This window comes from Cherax quadricarinatus, chromosome 61 (genome assembly GCF_038502225.1).
Source record: "Cherax quadricarinatus isolate ZL_2023a chromosome 61, ASM3850222v1, whole genome shotgun sequence".
Taxonomy (NCBI): Eukaryota; Metazoa; Arthropoda; class Malacostraca; order Decapoda; family Parastacidae; genus Cherax; species Cherax quadricarinatus.
The window spans coordinates 477,769-495,837 of NC_091352.1; the positions used below are offsets into that span (position 1 = coordinate 477,769).

At 51.8% G+C, this 18,069-nt stretch overlaps 1 protein-coding gene across 3 annotated transcripts in view; it reads left to right on the plus strand.

Moving 5' to 3' along the window:
- The window catches only part of LOC128699479 (uncharacterized protein CG3556), a 127,557-nt gene that overhangs the window by 75,410 nt on the left and 34,078 nt on the right, over positions 1–18,069 (plus strand). For all 3 annotated transcript variants that reach the window (XM_070098082.1, XM_070098083.1, XM_070098084.1), the window contains exons 3-4: positions 14,260–14,503; positions 15,029–15,132. In XM_070098082.1, the coding sequence (XP_069954183.1) occupies positions 14,260–14,503; positions 15,029–15,132 (348 nt within the window). The remainder of the gene's footprint in view (positions 1–14,259; positions 14,504–15,028; positions 15,133–18,069) is intronic.

Consider the following 18,069-nt stretch of genomic DNA (forward strand, 5'->3'; position numbering starts at 1 on the left):
TATCAAGACAACACAAGATAACACAATGTTATCAAGACAACACAAGATAACACAATGTTATCAAGACAACACAAGATAACACAATGTTATCAAGACAACACAAGATAACACAATGTTATCATGACAACACAAGATAACACAATGTTATCAAGACAACACAAGATAACACAATGTTATCATGACAACACAAGATAACACAATGTTATCATGACAACACAAGATAACACAATGTTATCATGACAACACAAGATAACACAATGTTATCAAGACAAAACACACACACACACACACACACACACACACACACACACACACACACACACACCACTAACACACAACACATCACACACACACACACACACACACACACACATACACACACACACACACACACACACACACACACACACACACACACACACACACACAATATAAACAAGACGACAGATATAACCAACAAATCAGAAGTGTGATTCAATTAATGCGTAATGGCTATAACAATTATGTTGTTATAACAAGTACAAAGCTATAACAATTATGTTGTTATAACAAGTACAAAGCTATAACAATTATGTTGTTATAACAAGTACAAAGCTATAACAATTATGTTGTTATAACAAGTACAAAGCTATAACAATTATGTTGTTATAACAAGTACAAAGCTATAACAATTATGTTGTTATAACAAGTACAAAGCTATAACAATTATGTTGTTATAACAAGTACAAAGCTATAACAATTATGATGTTATAACAAGTACAAAGCTATAACAATTATGATGTTATAACAAGTACAAAGCTATAACAATTATGTTGTTATAACAAGTACAAAGCTATAACAATTATGTTGTTATAACAAGTACAAAGCTATAACAATTATGTTGTTATAACAGAGTACAAAGCTATAAATTGTGATGTTATAACAAGTACAAAGCTATAACAATTATGTTGTTATAACAAGTACAAAGCTATAACAATTATGATGTTATAACAAGTACAAAGCTATAACAAGTACAAAGCTATAACAATTATGTTGTTATAACAAGTACAAAGCTATAACAATTATGTTGTTATAACAAGTACAAAGCTATAACAATTATGTTGTTATAACAAGTACAAAGCTATAACAATTATGTTGTTATAACAAGTACAAAGCTATAACAATTATGTTGTTATAACAAGTACAAAGCTATAACAATTATAAACATTATATAAAAGTATAATGGTGTTAGCAAGTATAATGCTATAACACATATTACATATATTGGTTATAAGATATATTGATTATAACTGCAGCAGCAACCACAACCAGACTCCCGAGGGGTTCTAGGGAGGGGGTTGGGGGGAAAGGGGTTGAAGGAGGAAGGGGTTGGAGTTAGGAGGGTTGAAGAGGAGGGGTTGAAGGGGAAGGGGGTTGAAGGAGGAGGAGGGTTGGAGGAGGAGGTTGAAGGGAGGAAGGAGGAAGGGATGGAGGAGGGGTTGGAGGAGGAAGGGGAGTTGAAGGAGGAAGGGGTTGAAGGGAAGGGGTGAAGGAGGAGAGGGTTGGGGGGAGGAAGGGGTTGGAAGGGAGGAAGGGGGTTGAAGGAGGAAGGGGTTGAAGGGGGAAGGTTTGAGGAGGAAGGGGTGGTTCAAGGGAGAAGGGGTTGAAGGAGGAAGGGGGTTGAAGGGAGGAAGGGGGTTTGGGAAGGGAGGAAGGGGGTTGAAGGAGGAGGAGAGGGGTTGAAGGGGGAAGGGGTTGAAGGGAGGAAGGGGTTGGGAGGAAGGGGGAGTTGAAGGGAGGAAGGGGGGTTGAAGGAGAGGAGAAGGAGGGGTTGAAGGGGGAAAAGAGGGTTGAAGGGAGGAAGAGGGGTTGAAGGGAGGTTGAAGGGAGGAAGGGGTTGAAGGGAGGAAGGGGCTTGAAGGGAGGAAGGGGTTGAAGGGAAAAGGGGGATGAAGAGAGGAAGGGGTTAGAAGGGAGGAAGGGGGTTGAAGGAGGAGGAAGGGGATTGAAGGGAAAGGGGTTGAAGGGAGGAGGGGTTGAAGGGAGGAAGGGGGTTGGAGAAGGAAGAGGGGTTGAAGAGGAGAAAGGGGTTGAAGGGAGGAAGGGGTTGAAGGAGGAAGGGGTTGAAGGGGAAGGGGTTGAAGGAGGAAGGGGGTTGAAGGGAGGAAGGGGTTGGAGGGGGAAAGGGGGGTTGAAGGAGGAAGGGGTTGAAGGGAGGAAGGGGTTGAAGGAGGAAGGGGTTGGAGAGGGAGGAAGGGGTTGAAGGAGAAAGGGGGGTTGAAGGGAGGAAGGGGTTGAAGGGGAGGAGGGGGTTGAAGGGAGGAAGGGGGTTGACGGGAGGGAGGGGTTGAAGGGAGGAAGGGGAGTTGAAGGAGGAAGGGGTTGAAGGAGGAGGAGGTTGGGGAGGAGGAAGAGGTTGAAGGGAGAATAGGGGCTTGGGGAGAGGGGTTGAATGGAGAAAGGGAGTTGAAGGGAGGAAGGGGTTGAAGGGAGGAAGGGGGTTGGAAGGAGGAAGGGGGTTGAAGAGGAGGAAAGGGGTTAAGAAGGAGGAAGGGGTTGAAGGGAGGAAGAGAGAGAGGTTGAAGGAAGGAAGGGGTTGAAGGGAGGAAGGGGTGGAAGGGAGGAAGGGGGTTGAAGGAGAAGGGAGTTGAAGGGAGAGGGAGTTGAGAGGAAAAGGGGGTTGAAGGAAAGGGGTTGGAAGGGAGGAAGGGGTTGAAGGGAGAGAGAGGTTGAAGGGAGGAAGAGGGGTTGAAGGGAGGAAGGGAGGCTTTAAGAGAAGAGGTTGATGGGAGAAGGGGTTGAAGGGAGGAAGGGGCGTCAAGAAAGGAGGAAGGGGTTGAAGGAGGAAGGGAGGCTTGAAGGGAGGAAGGGATTTGAAGGAAAAGAGGTTGAAGGGGAGGAAGAGTTGAAGGGAGGAAGGGGTTGACGGGAGGAGGGGTTGGGAAGGGAGAAGAGAGGTTGGGGGAGAGGGGTTGAAGGGAGGAAGGGGTTGAAAGGGGAGAGAGGGGGTTGAAGGAGAGAGGTTGAAGGAGGAAGAGTTGAAGAGGAGGAAGAGAAGTTTGGAAGGGGAGGAGGGTTGACAGGAGGGGTGTTGAAGGGGAAGAGGGGTTGAAGGGAGGAAGAGGGAGATTTGAAAGGGGAAGGGGGTGGAAGAGGAGAGGGGATTGAGAGGAGGAAAGAGAGGGGTTGAAGAAAGGAGGAAGAGGGGGTGAAGGGAGGAAGAGGGGTCCCAGAAGGAAGGGAAGGGGTTGAGAGAAGGGGAGGAAGAGGGGTTGAAAGGGAGGAAGAGTTGAAGAGAGAGAAGGGGAGTTGGAAAGGGAGGAAGAGAGGTTGAAGGGGAGGAAGGGGTTGAAGGAGGAAGAGGGGGTTGGAAGGGGGAGGAAGGGGGGTTGAGGAGAGAAGAGGTTGGAAGGGAGGAAGAGGGTTAAGAAGGAGGAAGGGGGTTGTGGAGGAGGGTGTTGAAGGAGAAGAGGGGTTGGAAGGGGAGGAAGAGAGGGGTTGGAAGGGGAGGAAGGGGTTGAAGAGGAGGGAAGAGAGGGGGTTGAAGGGAGGAAGGGGGGGTTGAAGGGAGGAAGAGGGGGTTGAAGGGAGGAAGGGGGGTTGAAGGGAGGAAGAGGGGGTTGAAGGGAGGAAGAGAAAGTGAAGGAGAGGGGTTGGAAGGGAGGAAGAGAGGTTGGAAGGAGGAAGAGGGATTTAGAGGAGGAAGGGGTTAGAGGAGGAGGGGTTTTAAGGGGAGGGAGAGGGGATTAATAATATATACAAAAAATGTATTTGCATTTTTGATGCTCAACGCCACGCCCACCACCACCCTCACGCCCACCACCACCCTCACGCCCACCACCACCCTCACGCCCACCACCACCCTCACGCCCACCTCCACCACCCTCACCACCCACCACCCTCACCACCCTCACCACCCTCACCACCCACCACCACCCCTCACTTACCACCACCCTCCGCCCACCCACCACCACACCACCCTCCGCCCCACCACACCCTCCGCCACCACCACCGCCTCATACCCTGCCCTCCGCCTACCACCCTCACGCCTGCCTACCTCGCCCCTGCCTCACTTGCCTCCACTTCCACCCTCCGCCCACCACCTGCCCTCCGCCCACCACCACCGCCCTCACCACCACCACCCTCCCTTCCTGCCCTCAACACCACCACCCTCGCGCCACCACCACCACCTCACTTCCACCACCACCGCCGCCACCTGCCCTCACGCCCCACCACCTGCCCTCACGCCACCACCACCCTCACGCCCACCACCACCCTCACGTCCACCACCACCACCCTCACGCCCACCACCACCCTCACGCCCACCACCACCACCCTCACGCCCACCACCACCCTCACGCCCACCACCACCACCCTCACGCCCACCACCACCCTCACGCCCACCACCACCACCCTCACGCCCACCACCTCGCCACCACACACCACCCTCACCCCACCACCTCACTGCCCCACCACCTACGCCTCACACACCACACCAGCCTCGCCACCTGCCTCACCTATCTGCCCTCACTTACCACCACTATCACGCCCACCACCGCCACCCTCCGCCTGCCCTCACGCCCACCATCACCACCCTCGCCCACCACCACCTCACCCCACCACCACACCCTCCGCCCTGCCACCACCCTCACCATACCCCACCACACCTCACTTACCACCACCACCTCACGCCCACCACACCCTCACGCCACCACCGCCCTCCGTCCACCACCACCCTCGCCCACCCCACCACCCTCACCCCCGCACCCACCCTCCGCCCACCACCCCTCACGCCCCCCCACCCACTCCACCACGCCACCCTCCGTCACCACCACCCTCACGCACGCCACCACCTCACACCCCTGCCACCACCCCTCACTTACCACCCTCCCGTCACCACACCACCCTCCACGCCCACCACCACCTCACGCCCACACCACCGCCCTCCGCCTACCACCCTCCGCCACCACCACCACCTCACGCCTACCCCTCCACGTCACCACCACCTCACCACACCACACTACCCTCCACTCCCCACCACCCTCCGCCCCACCACCACCCTCCCGCCACCACACACCCTCCGCCTACCACCCTCCGCCCACCACCACCACCCTCCGCCCACCACCACCACCCTCCTCATGCCCCACCACCACCCTCGCCCCACCACTACCTGCCCCACACCACCACCCTCACACCACCACCCTCCCGCCCACCACCACCACCTCCGCCACCATCACCCACCCCTCACTTCACCACCACCCTCACCGCCCACCACCTCACGCCCACCACCACCCCTCACGCCACCACCACCACCCTCACCACCACCACCCTCACGCCCCACCACCCTCACCCACCACCACCCTCACCTACCACCCTCACCCCACCACCACCACCCTCTTGCCCCACCACCACCTCCATGCCCTGCCCTCCTTACCTGCCTCACTTCCACCACCACCCTCCTTCCCTACCACTGCCTCACTTCCTCCACTCTCACTTCCTACCATACCTCTTTTCACCACCTCGCCCACCCTGCCTCAACCACACACCTCCTCCGCCCCTGCCTGCCTCCTTCCACTGCCACCTCGCCCGACCACCCTCCGCCACCACTGCCCTCACCCCTGTCACCACCCACTCACTTCGACTGCCTCCTTGACCACCCTCCCGCCTCGACCACCCTCACGCCCACCACCACCACCACCCTCCACCCCCCACACCCTCCGCCACCACCACCACCCTCGCCCACCACCCCCCACCCCTCACGCCCCCCACCTCCGCCTGTGCCACTCACTGCTGCCATCTCGCCCACACCACCCACCACTCCCATCCCCTCACCCCTCACCCACCACTACTCCACCACCCCACCTCACACATCACCTACGACGCCTCCCTCACACCCGCAATACTTTCCTCACCTTCCTCTACAACAATGAGTTACTCTCAGATACCACAAAGTTTCTCAAGAAACAGTGAACAAAGTTCCAACTACAACCAAAAAACTTTGATAATAAGTCATATACTTTCAGCCATTAGTTGAATAAATAAATTTCAATAATGTTATGTATATTAATATCAACATTACAATATATACTACAGCAATAGTAACTTCCCCAAAAGATCCTTATTTAAGCCCCATAGGGAAATTTACCCAAACAGGAGAGTGGAGTCGTTTAGCAGAATTGTTCGGAATATTAAGCTGAAAAGTTTAGCGAAAATTTCCCTAAACGGTGTCAGAACGTCAGTCAAAACTGTACCAAACGAGAAAAGTGCCTAAGTCAGGCACTGTAAGTTGCTGTGAACACTTTACTCTTATAAAACTGTGTAATGGAACGTTAAATATTAATGTTAATAAATGACAAGACTCAGATGAACGGAAATTCTTGAAGTTTAATTCTGAACTAGAGATTTGATCTAATGTTTATATCTAACTCTTGTTAAGTCAAGTATCGTAGAGTCTACGACGGATGTCCTCTTACTTTCCCTATATTTAATTCTCATCTACCTTCACCACACCATATTCTCCATCTCCCCTCCCACACCAATTTTCTGCCACTCCCCCCACCCCATATTTTCTGCCATCTACCCCCCCAACTAATTCCCCACACCTCCCAACATATTTTCCCCTGCCCATTTTAAACCCTCAAAAAATTTCATCCCCCCTCCCACATATATTCTTTTACCCCCACACTATATTCTGCCACACCCTCCCACCCCATAATTCCATCCCCCCTCCCCACTATTTTCCCTCCACTCCCCCCACATATTTCCCATCTACCTCCCACACTATATTTTCTGCCACTCCCCCCCACACTATAATTCCCACTCCCCCTCCCAACTATATTCGCCATCTACCCCCAAACAAAAATTTTTCCCCCAAATCCCCCCCGCCTACATTTAATTCCCCATCTACCCCTGCCTCACACTATATATTCCCTCATCTACCCCTGCCTCACACTATATATTCCCTCATCTACCCCTGCCTCACACTATATATTCCCTCATCTACCCCTGCCTCACACTATATGTTTCCTCATCTACCCCTGCCTCACACTATATATTCCCTCATCTACCCCTGTCCCCTATATTTCTCCACCCTGCCTCACACTATTTTCATCTATCCTCACACTATTTTTCCCCATCTCCCCCTGCCTCCCCTATTTTCCCTCATCTACCCCTGCCCACACTATATTTTCATCTCCCCCCTGCCTCACACTTATTTCTCATCTACCCTGCCTCACACTATTTTCCCCTCACACCCCTCCCTCACACTATTTTCCCTCATCTCCCCCTCCCTCCCCTATATTTTCCCCCATCTACCCCGCCTCATTTTTCCCATTTTTGCACACTATATTTTTCTTCCCCCTGCCCCCCTTATTTTCTTCCCCCCTGCCCCCCTTTTAATTTTCCCCTCAAATCCTGTAACATTATTATCTTTTAAAACTATTTTTCATACCGTAATATTTTCCCCTCATCATTTGCCCCCCTTTTATAATTCCCCATCTACCCCCCTCACACTAATATTCTTTCCCCCTTTCCCAATATGTTTCATCATTACACATATTCCTCATTACCTCCCCTCCCCTTTTCATTCCCCTTTTTTCCCTATTTCCCATTACCCCTTCCCATTTTCCCTCATCTACCCCTGCCTCACACTATATATTCCCTCATCTACCCCTGCCTCACACTATATGTTTCCTCATCTACCCCTGCCTCACACTATATATTCCCTCATCTACCCCTGCCTCACACTATATATTCCCTCATCTACCCCTGCCTCACACTATATATTCCCTCATCTACCCCTGCCTCACACTATATATTCCCTCATCTACCCCTGCCTCACACTATATATTTCCTGATCACCCTCATTGCCTCATACTATATTCCCTCATCCACTCCCTGCCTCACACTATATATTCCTCATCTACCCTCTGCCCACACTATGTTTCTCATCTACCCTGCCCCACACTATATATTCTCATCCACTCCCTGCCTCACACTGTTTCTCATCACCCCTGCCTCACACCATATGTTTTTCATCCACCTCATGGCAGCAGTGGTGGTGGTAGTGGTGGTGGTAGTGGTGGCAGTGGTGGCAGTAGTGGTGGCAGTAGTGTGGCCATGGTGTAGTAGTGGTGGTAGTGGTAGTAGTGTGTGTATGGCAGTGCAGGTAGCAGTGGCATTAGTGGTGGCAGCGGGCAGTGGCAGGCAGTAGTGGCAGTAGCAGTGGCAGTAGTGGTGGTAGTAGTGGCACTAGTAGTAGTGGCAGGTAGTGGTGGTGGTAGCAGCAGTGGTGGCAACAGGTTGCGGTGGCAGTGGTGGTGCAGGTGGCAGTAGCAGTGTAGTGGCGGTTAGCACAGCAGTGGTGGTAGCAGTGGTGGTGGTAGTGGTAGGTAGGTAGTAGTGGTACAGTGGCAGGTGTGGTGGCAGTAGCAGGTGGTAGGTGGTAGCAGTGGCAGTAGTGTTAGCGGTGCAGGTAGTAGGCAGAGCAGTGACAGTAGTGGTGCAGTATGGCAGGTGGCGGCAGTGGTAGTAGTGGTTGCAGTGGCAGGCAGTAGTGGCAGTAGGCAGGCAGTGGTGGCAGTAGTAGTGTGGTAGTAGTAGTAGCAGGCAGCAGGCAGCAGTGGTGTGGCAGTGTGCAGCAGCAGTGGCAGTGTGTACGCGGCAGGTGGTGGTAGTGGTTTAGTGGGGTAGTAGCAGGCAGTGGGGTGGTAGTGTGGTGGTAGTGGTGGTAGTGGTGGTAGTGGTAGGCAGAGATTGCAGGTGATAGTGGTAGTGGTGGCAGGTGGTGGTAGTGGTGACAGTAGTAGGCAGTGGCATGATAGTGATGGTGTAGCAGGTGTAGAGGTAGGAGTAGGTGGTGGCAGTAGTAGTGCGGTGGTGACATTGGGGTAGTAGTGGTATAGGTAGATAGGTAGTAGTAGTGTAAGGACATTAGTATAGTGGTATTGCTGCGGTAGTGGTGTTGTAGTGGTGTTGGTATAGTAGGTGGTGGTGGTTGTGGTAGTGATGGTGATGGTAGCTGCGGTACTCACCACTACACCACCATTATACTCCACCAGTGCACACAGGTGTCACCATACACACCACACCACCATTACACACCACTACTACTAGACACCACCACTACACCACAACTACACCACTACACACCACCACTAACCACCACTACACACCACCACTACACACCACCACTACACACCACCACTACACACCACCACCACACACCACCACTACCCCGCCACCACACCACCATACACCCACCCTCACACCCCCCAAACCACCCCCCTACACACCCCCACACACTCCACTACCCCACCCCCTACACACCACCACCACCCCTGCCACTAGACAACACACCACCCCCCCCACAACCCCACTACCACCCCCCTACACACCACCACTACACACCCCACACCTACTCACGAAAACCTCACCCCTTTACACACCACCACACCCCTGCCACTACACACCACCACCCCCACCACCACCACCCCATTTGTCCCTACACCCCCCACCACTACACCCACCCCCACCCCTACCATACCCCCACCACTACACCCAACCCCCAAAAATCACCACTACACACCACCCCCCACCCCCACCACTACACCCCCCCTTGCCACCTGCCCCCCAAACCACCACTACCCCCAACCACCCCCCTACACACCACCACCACCCCAACTACCCCCCCTACACACCACCACACACCACCACTACCCCACCCCCTCACCCCACCCCCCCTCCATTTTCCCCACCCTCACCCACCCCCTCCCGAAAACCTCACCCCCCCACCCAACCCCCACCACCACCGAAATCTACTAACCCCACCCCCCACACCTCCACTACACCCACCATACACCCCCACTACCCCACCCCCAAAACCTACCCCCACACCACCACTGCCCCAAACCAACCCCACCCCACCACCCCCTCCCCCACCACCCCCCAACACAACCCCCCTCACCACCGCCCCCCAACCACCCTCCCACTACCCCCAACACCCGACCCCACTACCACCACTACACACCACCAAAACCCCCCTTCTCCCCTACCACCACCCCCCACCCCCACACACCCACTACCCCACCCCACCCCCCACCACCACCCCCACTACCCCCACACCACCCCCCTCACCACCACTACACCACCAAACTCCCCTACCCCCAACCACTCCACCCCCAAAACCCCCTACACACCCCCCATACCCCCCCTACCACCCCCACTACCCACTACACACCCCCCACTACACCCCCACCCCCACTACCCCCCCACTACACAACTACCACTTAAAATACCACCCCCCTACAAAAATACCCACCACACCCCAAACTACACTCCCCACAAACTACACCACCCCCTACCCACCACACCACCATACCCTACTCCCTACACCCCCGCCCAACTCCCCTACACCCCCACTACACACCCCCACACACCCCCCCTACACCCCCCCAACTAAAACCCCCTACACACCACCACTACCCCACCACCCCCACCCCCCCTACACAACCACCCCCCCACCCCCTCCCTACCCCCCTACACCCCAAAACCCACTACACCACCCCCACCTGCACACCCCCCCCACTCCCCTGCTACTACCCCTCCCAAAACCCCCCCTACTCCCCCTACACACCCCCACTACCCCCTACCCCCCCTCCCCCTACACAACCCCCACTACACCCCACCATTTCCCCACTACCCCCAACCATACCCCACACACACACCACCACTACACCACAAACACCCCCACCCCCAAAACACCCCCTACCCCCCCTCCCACACCCACCACTACACACCACCACTACACAACACAACACACCCCACCACTACACACCACACTAAAAAACCACACCCACTACAAACCCCAAATACACCACCCCCTCACACCCCTCCCCCCTCCACCCACCCCACTCCCCTCCCCACTACACCACCACTCACCACCACTCCCAAACCCCTTTTTTCCACCACCCTACCCCACCACCCCCCTCACACCACCACCCCCCTACTCTACCCCTCACCCACCACTCCCCAATAAACCACTACCAACACACCCACTACACACCCCCACTACACCCCCACTCCCACCACTACACCCCCACCACTACCCCATATGCAACCACACCCACTCCCCTAAACATACCACTACACCCACCATTTCCACCACCCCCACACCCCTACACACCCCCACACCCCTCACCCCCCCTCCCCAAAAACCCCCCACCACTCCCATACCCACTACACCACCCCCCTACACCACTACACACCACCCCAACCCCACCACCCCCACACACCACTACTACCCACTCCCACACCCTACCCCACCACTACACCCCCACACCCCCCCTCCCACACCCCCCAACAAACCCCACCACTACACACCACCCACCCCCCTCCCCCTACACCACCACTACCCACCACTACTCCCCTACCCCCACTATAACCACACCCCTACCCCCTACCACTCACCCCCCTCACACCATCCCAACCCCCACTACCCCACCACCACCACTCCCCACTACACACCACTCCCACCCCCCACTACCCACTACTCCCCAACTACACACCACCCACCTGCACCCCCTAAACCCCACCCCCCCCCCCAACCCCCCAACCACTCTACACCCCCCCCTCCACTACCCCCTACAAACCCCCTACCCCCCCCTACCACTACACCCCCACTACCCCCACCCCCCTCACCACCCCCCCCTACTACCCCACCCCCCACCACTACACACCACCACTACCCCCCTACCACCACCACTACCCACTACACACCACCACTACCCCACCACCACCCCCCCACCACCACCCACCCCCCTAACCACCACACCCACCACCACTCCCCACACCACCAACACCCCCTACTCCCTACATTTACACACCACCATTTCCCCCTGCCCCCAACTACACACCCCCACACACCCCCACTACACCACTACACCCCACTACTCCACTACCCCCCCTTTACCCCTCCTCCCACTACCACCACACCACCACCCCACCCTCCACTACCACCACCACCACTACACACCACCACTACACCCACCACCACTACAACCACTACACACCACCATTTCACCACTCACACCCCACTCCCCCCTCAACACACCCACCTACACCCCCTCCCCACTCACCCCTTTACACCACCACCCCACTATACCCACTCACCCCCCACTACACCCCCACCCCCCCTCCCCCTACACCACCACCACCCCCCTCACACCCCACTCCCACTCACACCACCACTCACCCCCTCACCCACTGCACCACCCCCTACCACACACTACCCCAACCCCAACCCCCCTACACCACTACACACCACCACTACACCCAACTCCCACTACACCCTCTCTCCCACTCACCCCCTTTTTCCCTGCCCCTCACCACTACCAAACCACCCACTCACCACTCCCCCTACTCTCACCACTACACCCCTACTCCCACTACCCCCTACTCCCCCTCCCCCACTCCCACTCACCCCCCCTCACCATACTCACCACTCCCCTCACAATACCCCCTCAAACCCCCTCACCCACCACCACCCATATTTCACCCCACACCACCCCCACACCCCCCTCCCACTACACCCCCATAAAACCCTTCCAAAAACCACTACCCAAACCACCACTACACCACTACTAGGCACCACCACTACACAACTACACACCACCACTACTACACCACCACACACCACCACTACACACCACCACTACACTACATACAACCACTACACCACTACTAGGCACCACCACTACACAACTATACACCATCACTACACCACTATACACTTCTACACTTGGCACTGTGTCTCCATGTGACTCAGTCCTTGGCACTCTTCCAACTGACCCAGATGATTCACCCAAACTGATGAGATTTATCTCAGTCCCTCTATGATCTAGTATTACTAGTGTGTCTAGAACTGTGTCTGTGATCTAGTGTGTCTAGAACTGTGTCTGTGATCTAGTGTGTCTAGAACTGTGTCTGTGATCTAGTGTGTCTAGAACTGTTTGTAAATCTTTGTGTCGGGGGAGCTGTGTCTGTGATCTAGTGGGGTCAGAACTTTGTCTGTGATCTGGTGTGTTTTTGGGAACTGTGTCTGACCCTGGTGTTTTTTATTTTTGTCTGGGGATCTGGTGTTTAAACTGTGTCTGTGTTTTTAGTGTGTGGGGGAGTGTCTGTGATCTAAGTATGTCTGGGGCTTGTCTGACCCTAGTTTGTTTTCTGTGTCTGTGATCAGTGTTTACTGTTGTGTCTGGGACTTCTGTGATCTAGTGTTCTGGTGTGTCAGAACTGTGTCTTGTTTTTAGTGAGGTGTGTCTAAAACTTTGTCTGTGACCCCTAGTGTTTTCTGAAAATGTGCCCAATGTTTTTAGTGTTACTAGTGTGTCTAGAACTGTCTGTGATCTAGTGTTACTGGTGTGTCTAGAACTGTCTGTGATCTAGTGTTACTGGTGTGTCTAGAACTGTCTGTGATCTAGTGTTACTGGTGTGTCTAGAACTGTCTGTGATCTAGTGTTACTGGTGTGTCTAGAACTGTGTCTGTGATCTAGTGTTGCTGGTGTGTCTAGAAATGTCTGTGATCTAGTGTTACTAGTGTGTCTAGAGCTGTGTCTTTGATCTATTTTTGTCTGGGAACAAAATTGTGATCTAGTGTTCCAAATTTGTCTAAAAACTTGTTTGTGATCTAGTGTAACAAATTTGTCTAGAACTTTTTCCCTATGATCTTATTTCGGGGTGTCAAAAGAACTGTCTGTCTATGATCTTGTGTTACTGGGGTGTCTAGAACTGTCTGTCTATGATCTTGTGTTACTGGGGTGTCTAGAACTGTCTGTCTATGATCTTGTGTTACTGGGGTGTCTAGAACTGTCTGTCTATGATCTTGTGTTACTGGGTGTCTAAAACCCTTCTGTTTTGGATCTTGTTTTCTGGGGTGTCTGGGGCCCTGTCTGTCTATGATCTTGTGTTACTGGGGTGTCTAGAACTGTCTCTCTATGATCTTGTGTTACTGGGGTGTCTAGAACTGTCTGTCTATGATCTTTTTTATTTTGGGGACAGACACAATATGGATCAGCTGTCATTGCATGCACTACTCCTCTCAAAGAGGATGACTTGATGCTGGTGTAGGGCTCCTGATCCAAGGAACCAGAGCTACCTCCCCTTCCTCGGATCAAGCATGATTACCTCCCCATAATGGTTTAGCGCTTCTCCTTCAATACAATAATAATTATATTTGTATTACCATCCTTACTGTATTAATGATTAGTATTATGTACGTGTCAGACTCAGGAGACACGGACTGGGCACGGCCCATGGACGAGCGGCCCGTGTTGGCCCTGCCAGCGGCTGGGCGGGCCGTGGCCTGGGTGGTGGGCCAGAGGCGGCCAGACTGGGGCTGGGCCACAGACACTGCCCACACTGTGCTGGCCCTCAGGTTGGCGAACGCTACCTGGTTCAATCCTAGCAACCTGGAAGCTCAGCTAGTCACCAAGCAACTGGAACTGGAACTAGTGCTGAGACTCTGGAAGTGAGTACTGAGTGCTGCTTGACGTCTGGATTTGAGAGAGAGAACTGGAACTGGTGCTGTGGCTCTGGAAGTGTAGAAAGGCAAGAGATGAGATAAAGGAAGAGTAAGTGGAGAGAGAGTTGGTAAGGGGATGATAACGACAGGAGGCTGGAGAGTGTAAAGCTTGGATGGATGGAGTGTGAAAGGTGTTAAGCTTGGATGCATGGAGCGTGAAAGGTGTTAAGCTTGGATGGATGGAGCGTGAAAGGTGTTAAGCTTGGATGCATGGAGCGTGAAAGGTGTTAAGCTTGGCAGAAGATGATAGGTGTGAGAGGCCGAAAGGTCAGTGAGAGATATTTTCTAATTTATGATATAAATTATTTGTCGTTGTCTCTCTTGCTCTCTCTGTCTTTCTGTCTCTGTCTCTGTCTGTCTGTTTCTCTCTCTGTCTGTATATCTCTCTCTCTCTGTTATGTTCAACTTTTATGTTAACTTGAGTATCAAATGACTGTCATACCAGCCGCTGATATGTGTTTTATGTACCAGGCATCGGGAGCTGCCTCTCACCACGGGTCATCTAGCTGTCAATGTGATGGCACTGGTGGCACTGTGTCGGGACCCCAGAGCATTCTACTCTAAAGACCTCGTCGGTAAGATAATTGCTTTAGTTGACCTTACTGTATCTCACGCTGATGTGCATTTATTGGCCTTATGTCATCAGGTATCCTGACCTTCATGGAACTGTTTGAGCTGCTTGAAGCTTTGTGTGACCTTGGACCTTCCTTGACCTTGGACCTTGTGTGACCTTGGACCTTCCTTGAGCTTGGACCTTGTGTGACCTTGGACCTTCCTTGACCTTGGACCTAGATTTAGTGTTAATAGACTTGTTTGATAAGTTTGTTTGCGAGTGAGAGTGATTGCTTCACCTGTCTTACACGTTAGTTGACCACGTGTGAAGTTTGACACACACACACACACACACACACACACACACACACACACACACACACACACACACACACGACTACATCACTTTCCTCTGCGTTTAAATTGGTATTGAAAACTTCGTTATCTTGAAGGCAAAGAAATTTTAGTCACGTATTCTCGTTATAAAAGAGAGAGAGAGCAAGAGAGAAAGAGAGCAAGCGAGAGAGAAAGAGAGCAAGACAGATAGAGAGCAAGAGAGCAAGACAGAGAACAAGAGAGAGAGAAAGCAAGAGAGAGAGAGAGCCAGAGAGAGAACAAGAGAGCAAAAGAGAGAAAGAGAGCAAGACAGAGAGAGCAAGAGAGAGAACAAGAGAGAAAGATAGCAAGAGAGAGAGAGCCAGAGAGAGAACAAGAGAGCAAGAGAGAGAGAGAGAGAGAGAACAAGAGAGAAAGAGAGCGAGAGAACAAGAGAGCAAGAGACAGAGAGAGAGCAAGAGAGAGAATAAGAGAGAAAGAGAGCAAGAGAGACAGAACAAGAGAGAAAGAGCAAGAGAGAGAGAGAGAGAGAGAGAGAGAGAGAGAGAGAGAGAGCTCATTTATCAGAATGATGGAGAGTTAAGGAAAGGAGGAACGTATAAAGCCTGTGTCTCCTCCTCCTCTTCCTCCTCTTCATCCTTCTCCTCCTCCTCCTCTTCCTCTTAATCCTCCTCTTCTTTACCCTCATTGTTGTCATTCTTGGTCATGAGGTGAGACATTTGTAATATTCTTGGTCATGAGGTGAGACATTTGTAATATTCTTGGTCATGAGGTGAGACATTTGTAACATTCTTGGTCATGAGGTGAGACATTTGTAATATTCTTGGTCATGAGGTGAGACATTTGTAATATTCTTGGTCATGAGGTGAGACATTTGTAATATTCTTGGTCATGAGGTGAGACATTTGTAATATTCTTGGTCATGAGGTGAGACATTTGTAACATTCTTGGTCATGAGGTGAGACATTTGTAATATTCTTGGTCATGAGGTGAGACATTTGTAACATTCTTGGTCATGAGGTGAGACATTTGTAATATTCTTGGTCATGAGGTGAGACATTTGTAACATTCTTGGTCATGAGGTGAGACATTTGTAACATTCTTGGTCATGAGGTGAGACATTTGTAATATTTTTGGTCATGAGGTGAGACATTTGTAACATTCTTGGTCATGAGGTGAGACATTTGTAATATTTTTGGTCATGAGGTGAGACATTTGTAATATTCTTGGTCATGAGGTGAGACATTTGTAATATTCTTGGTCATGAGGTGAGACATTTGTAATATTCTTGGTCATGAGGTGAGACATTTGTAATATTCTTGGTCATGAGGTGAGACATTTGTAACATTCTTGGTCATGAGGTGAGACATTTGTAATATTCTTGGTCATGAGGTGAGACATTTGTAATATTCTTGGTCATGAGGTGAGACATTTGTAATATTCTTGGTCATGAGGTGAGACATTTGTAATATTCTTGGTCATGAGGTGAGACATTTGTAATATTCTTGGTCATGAGGTGAGACATTTGTAACATTCTTGGTCATGAGGTGAGACATTTGTAACATTCTTGGTCATGAGGTGAGATATTTGTAATATTCTTGGTCATGAGGTGAGACATTTGTAACATTCTTGGTCATGAGGTGAGATATTTGTAATATTCTTGGTCATGAGGTGAGACATTTGTAACATTCTTGGTCATGAGGTGAGACATTTGTAACATTCTTGGTCATGAGGTGAGATATTTGTAATATTCTTGGTCATGAGGTGAGACATTTGTAACATTCTTGGTCATGAGGTGAGACATTTGTAACATTCTTGGTCATGAGGTGAGATATTTGTAATATTCTTGGTCATGAGGTGAGACATTTGTAACATTCTTGGTCATGAGGTGAGACATTTGTAACATTCTTGGTCATGAGGTGAGATATTTGTAATATTCTTGGTCATGAGGTGAGACATTTGTAACATTCTTGGTCATGAGGTGAGATATTTGTAACATTCTTGGTCATGAGGTGAGACATTTGTAACATTCTTGGTCATGAGGTGAGACATTTGTAACATTCTTGGTCATGAGGTGAGATATTTGTAATATTCGGTTATCTTTATTGGCCAAACTCATCTTCTTCGTTCCCTTCTTCTTCTTCTTCTTCTTCTTCTTCGTCTTCATCTTCTCCCTCAGTTACTATGAACCAAACAAGAGTAAATATCTGCAACACTCGATATCAGTAATACATCTCGCTCAGTGTTCACTGGGAATTAATGTAAGAGTAAGCCGGTGCGGGGGAAGTCTTCCCGTGTGAGGGGGAAGTCTTCCCGTGTGAGGGGGAAGTCTTCCCGTGTGCGGGGGAAGTCTTCCCGTGTGAGGGGGAAGTCTTCCCGTGTGAGGGGGAAGTCTTCCCGTGTGCGGAGGAAGTCTTCCCGTGTGCGGGGGAAGTCTTCCCGTGTGCGGGGGAAGTCTTCCCGTGTGAGGGGGAAGTCTTCCCGTGTGCGGGGGAAGTCTTCCCGTGTGAGGGGGAAGTCTTCCCGTGTGAGGGGGAAGTCTTCCCGTGTGCGGGGGAAGTCTTCCCGTGTGCGGGGGAAGTCTTCCCGTGTGCGGGGGAAGTCTTCCCGTGTGCGGGGGAAGT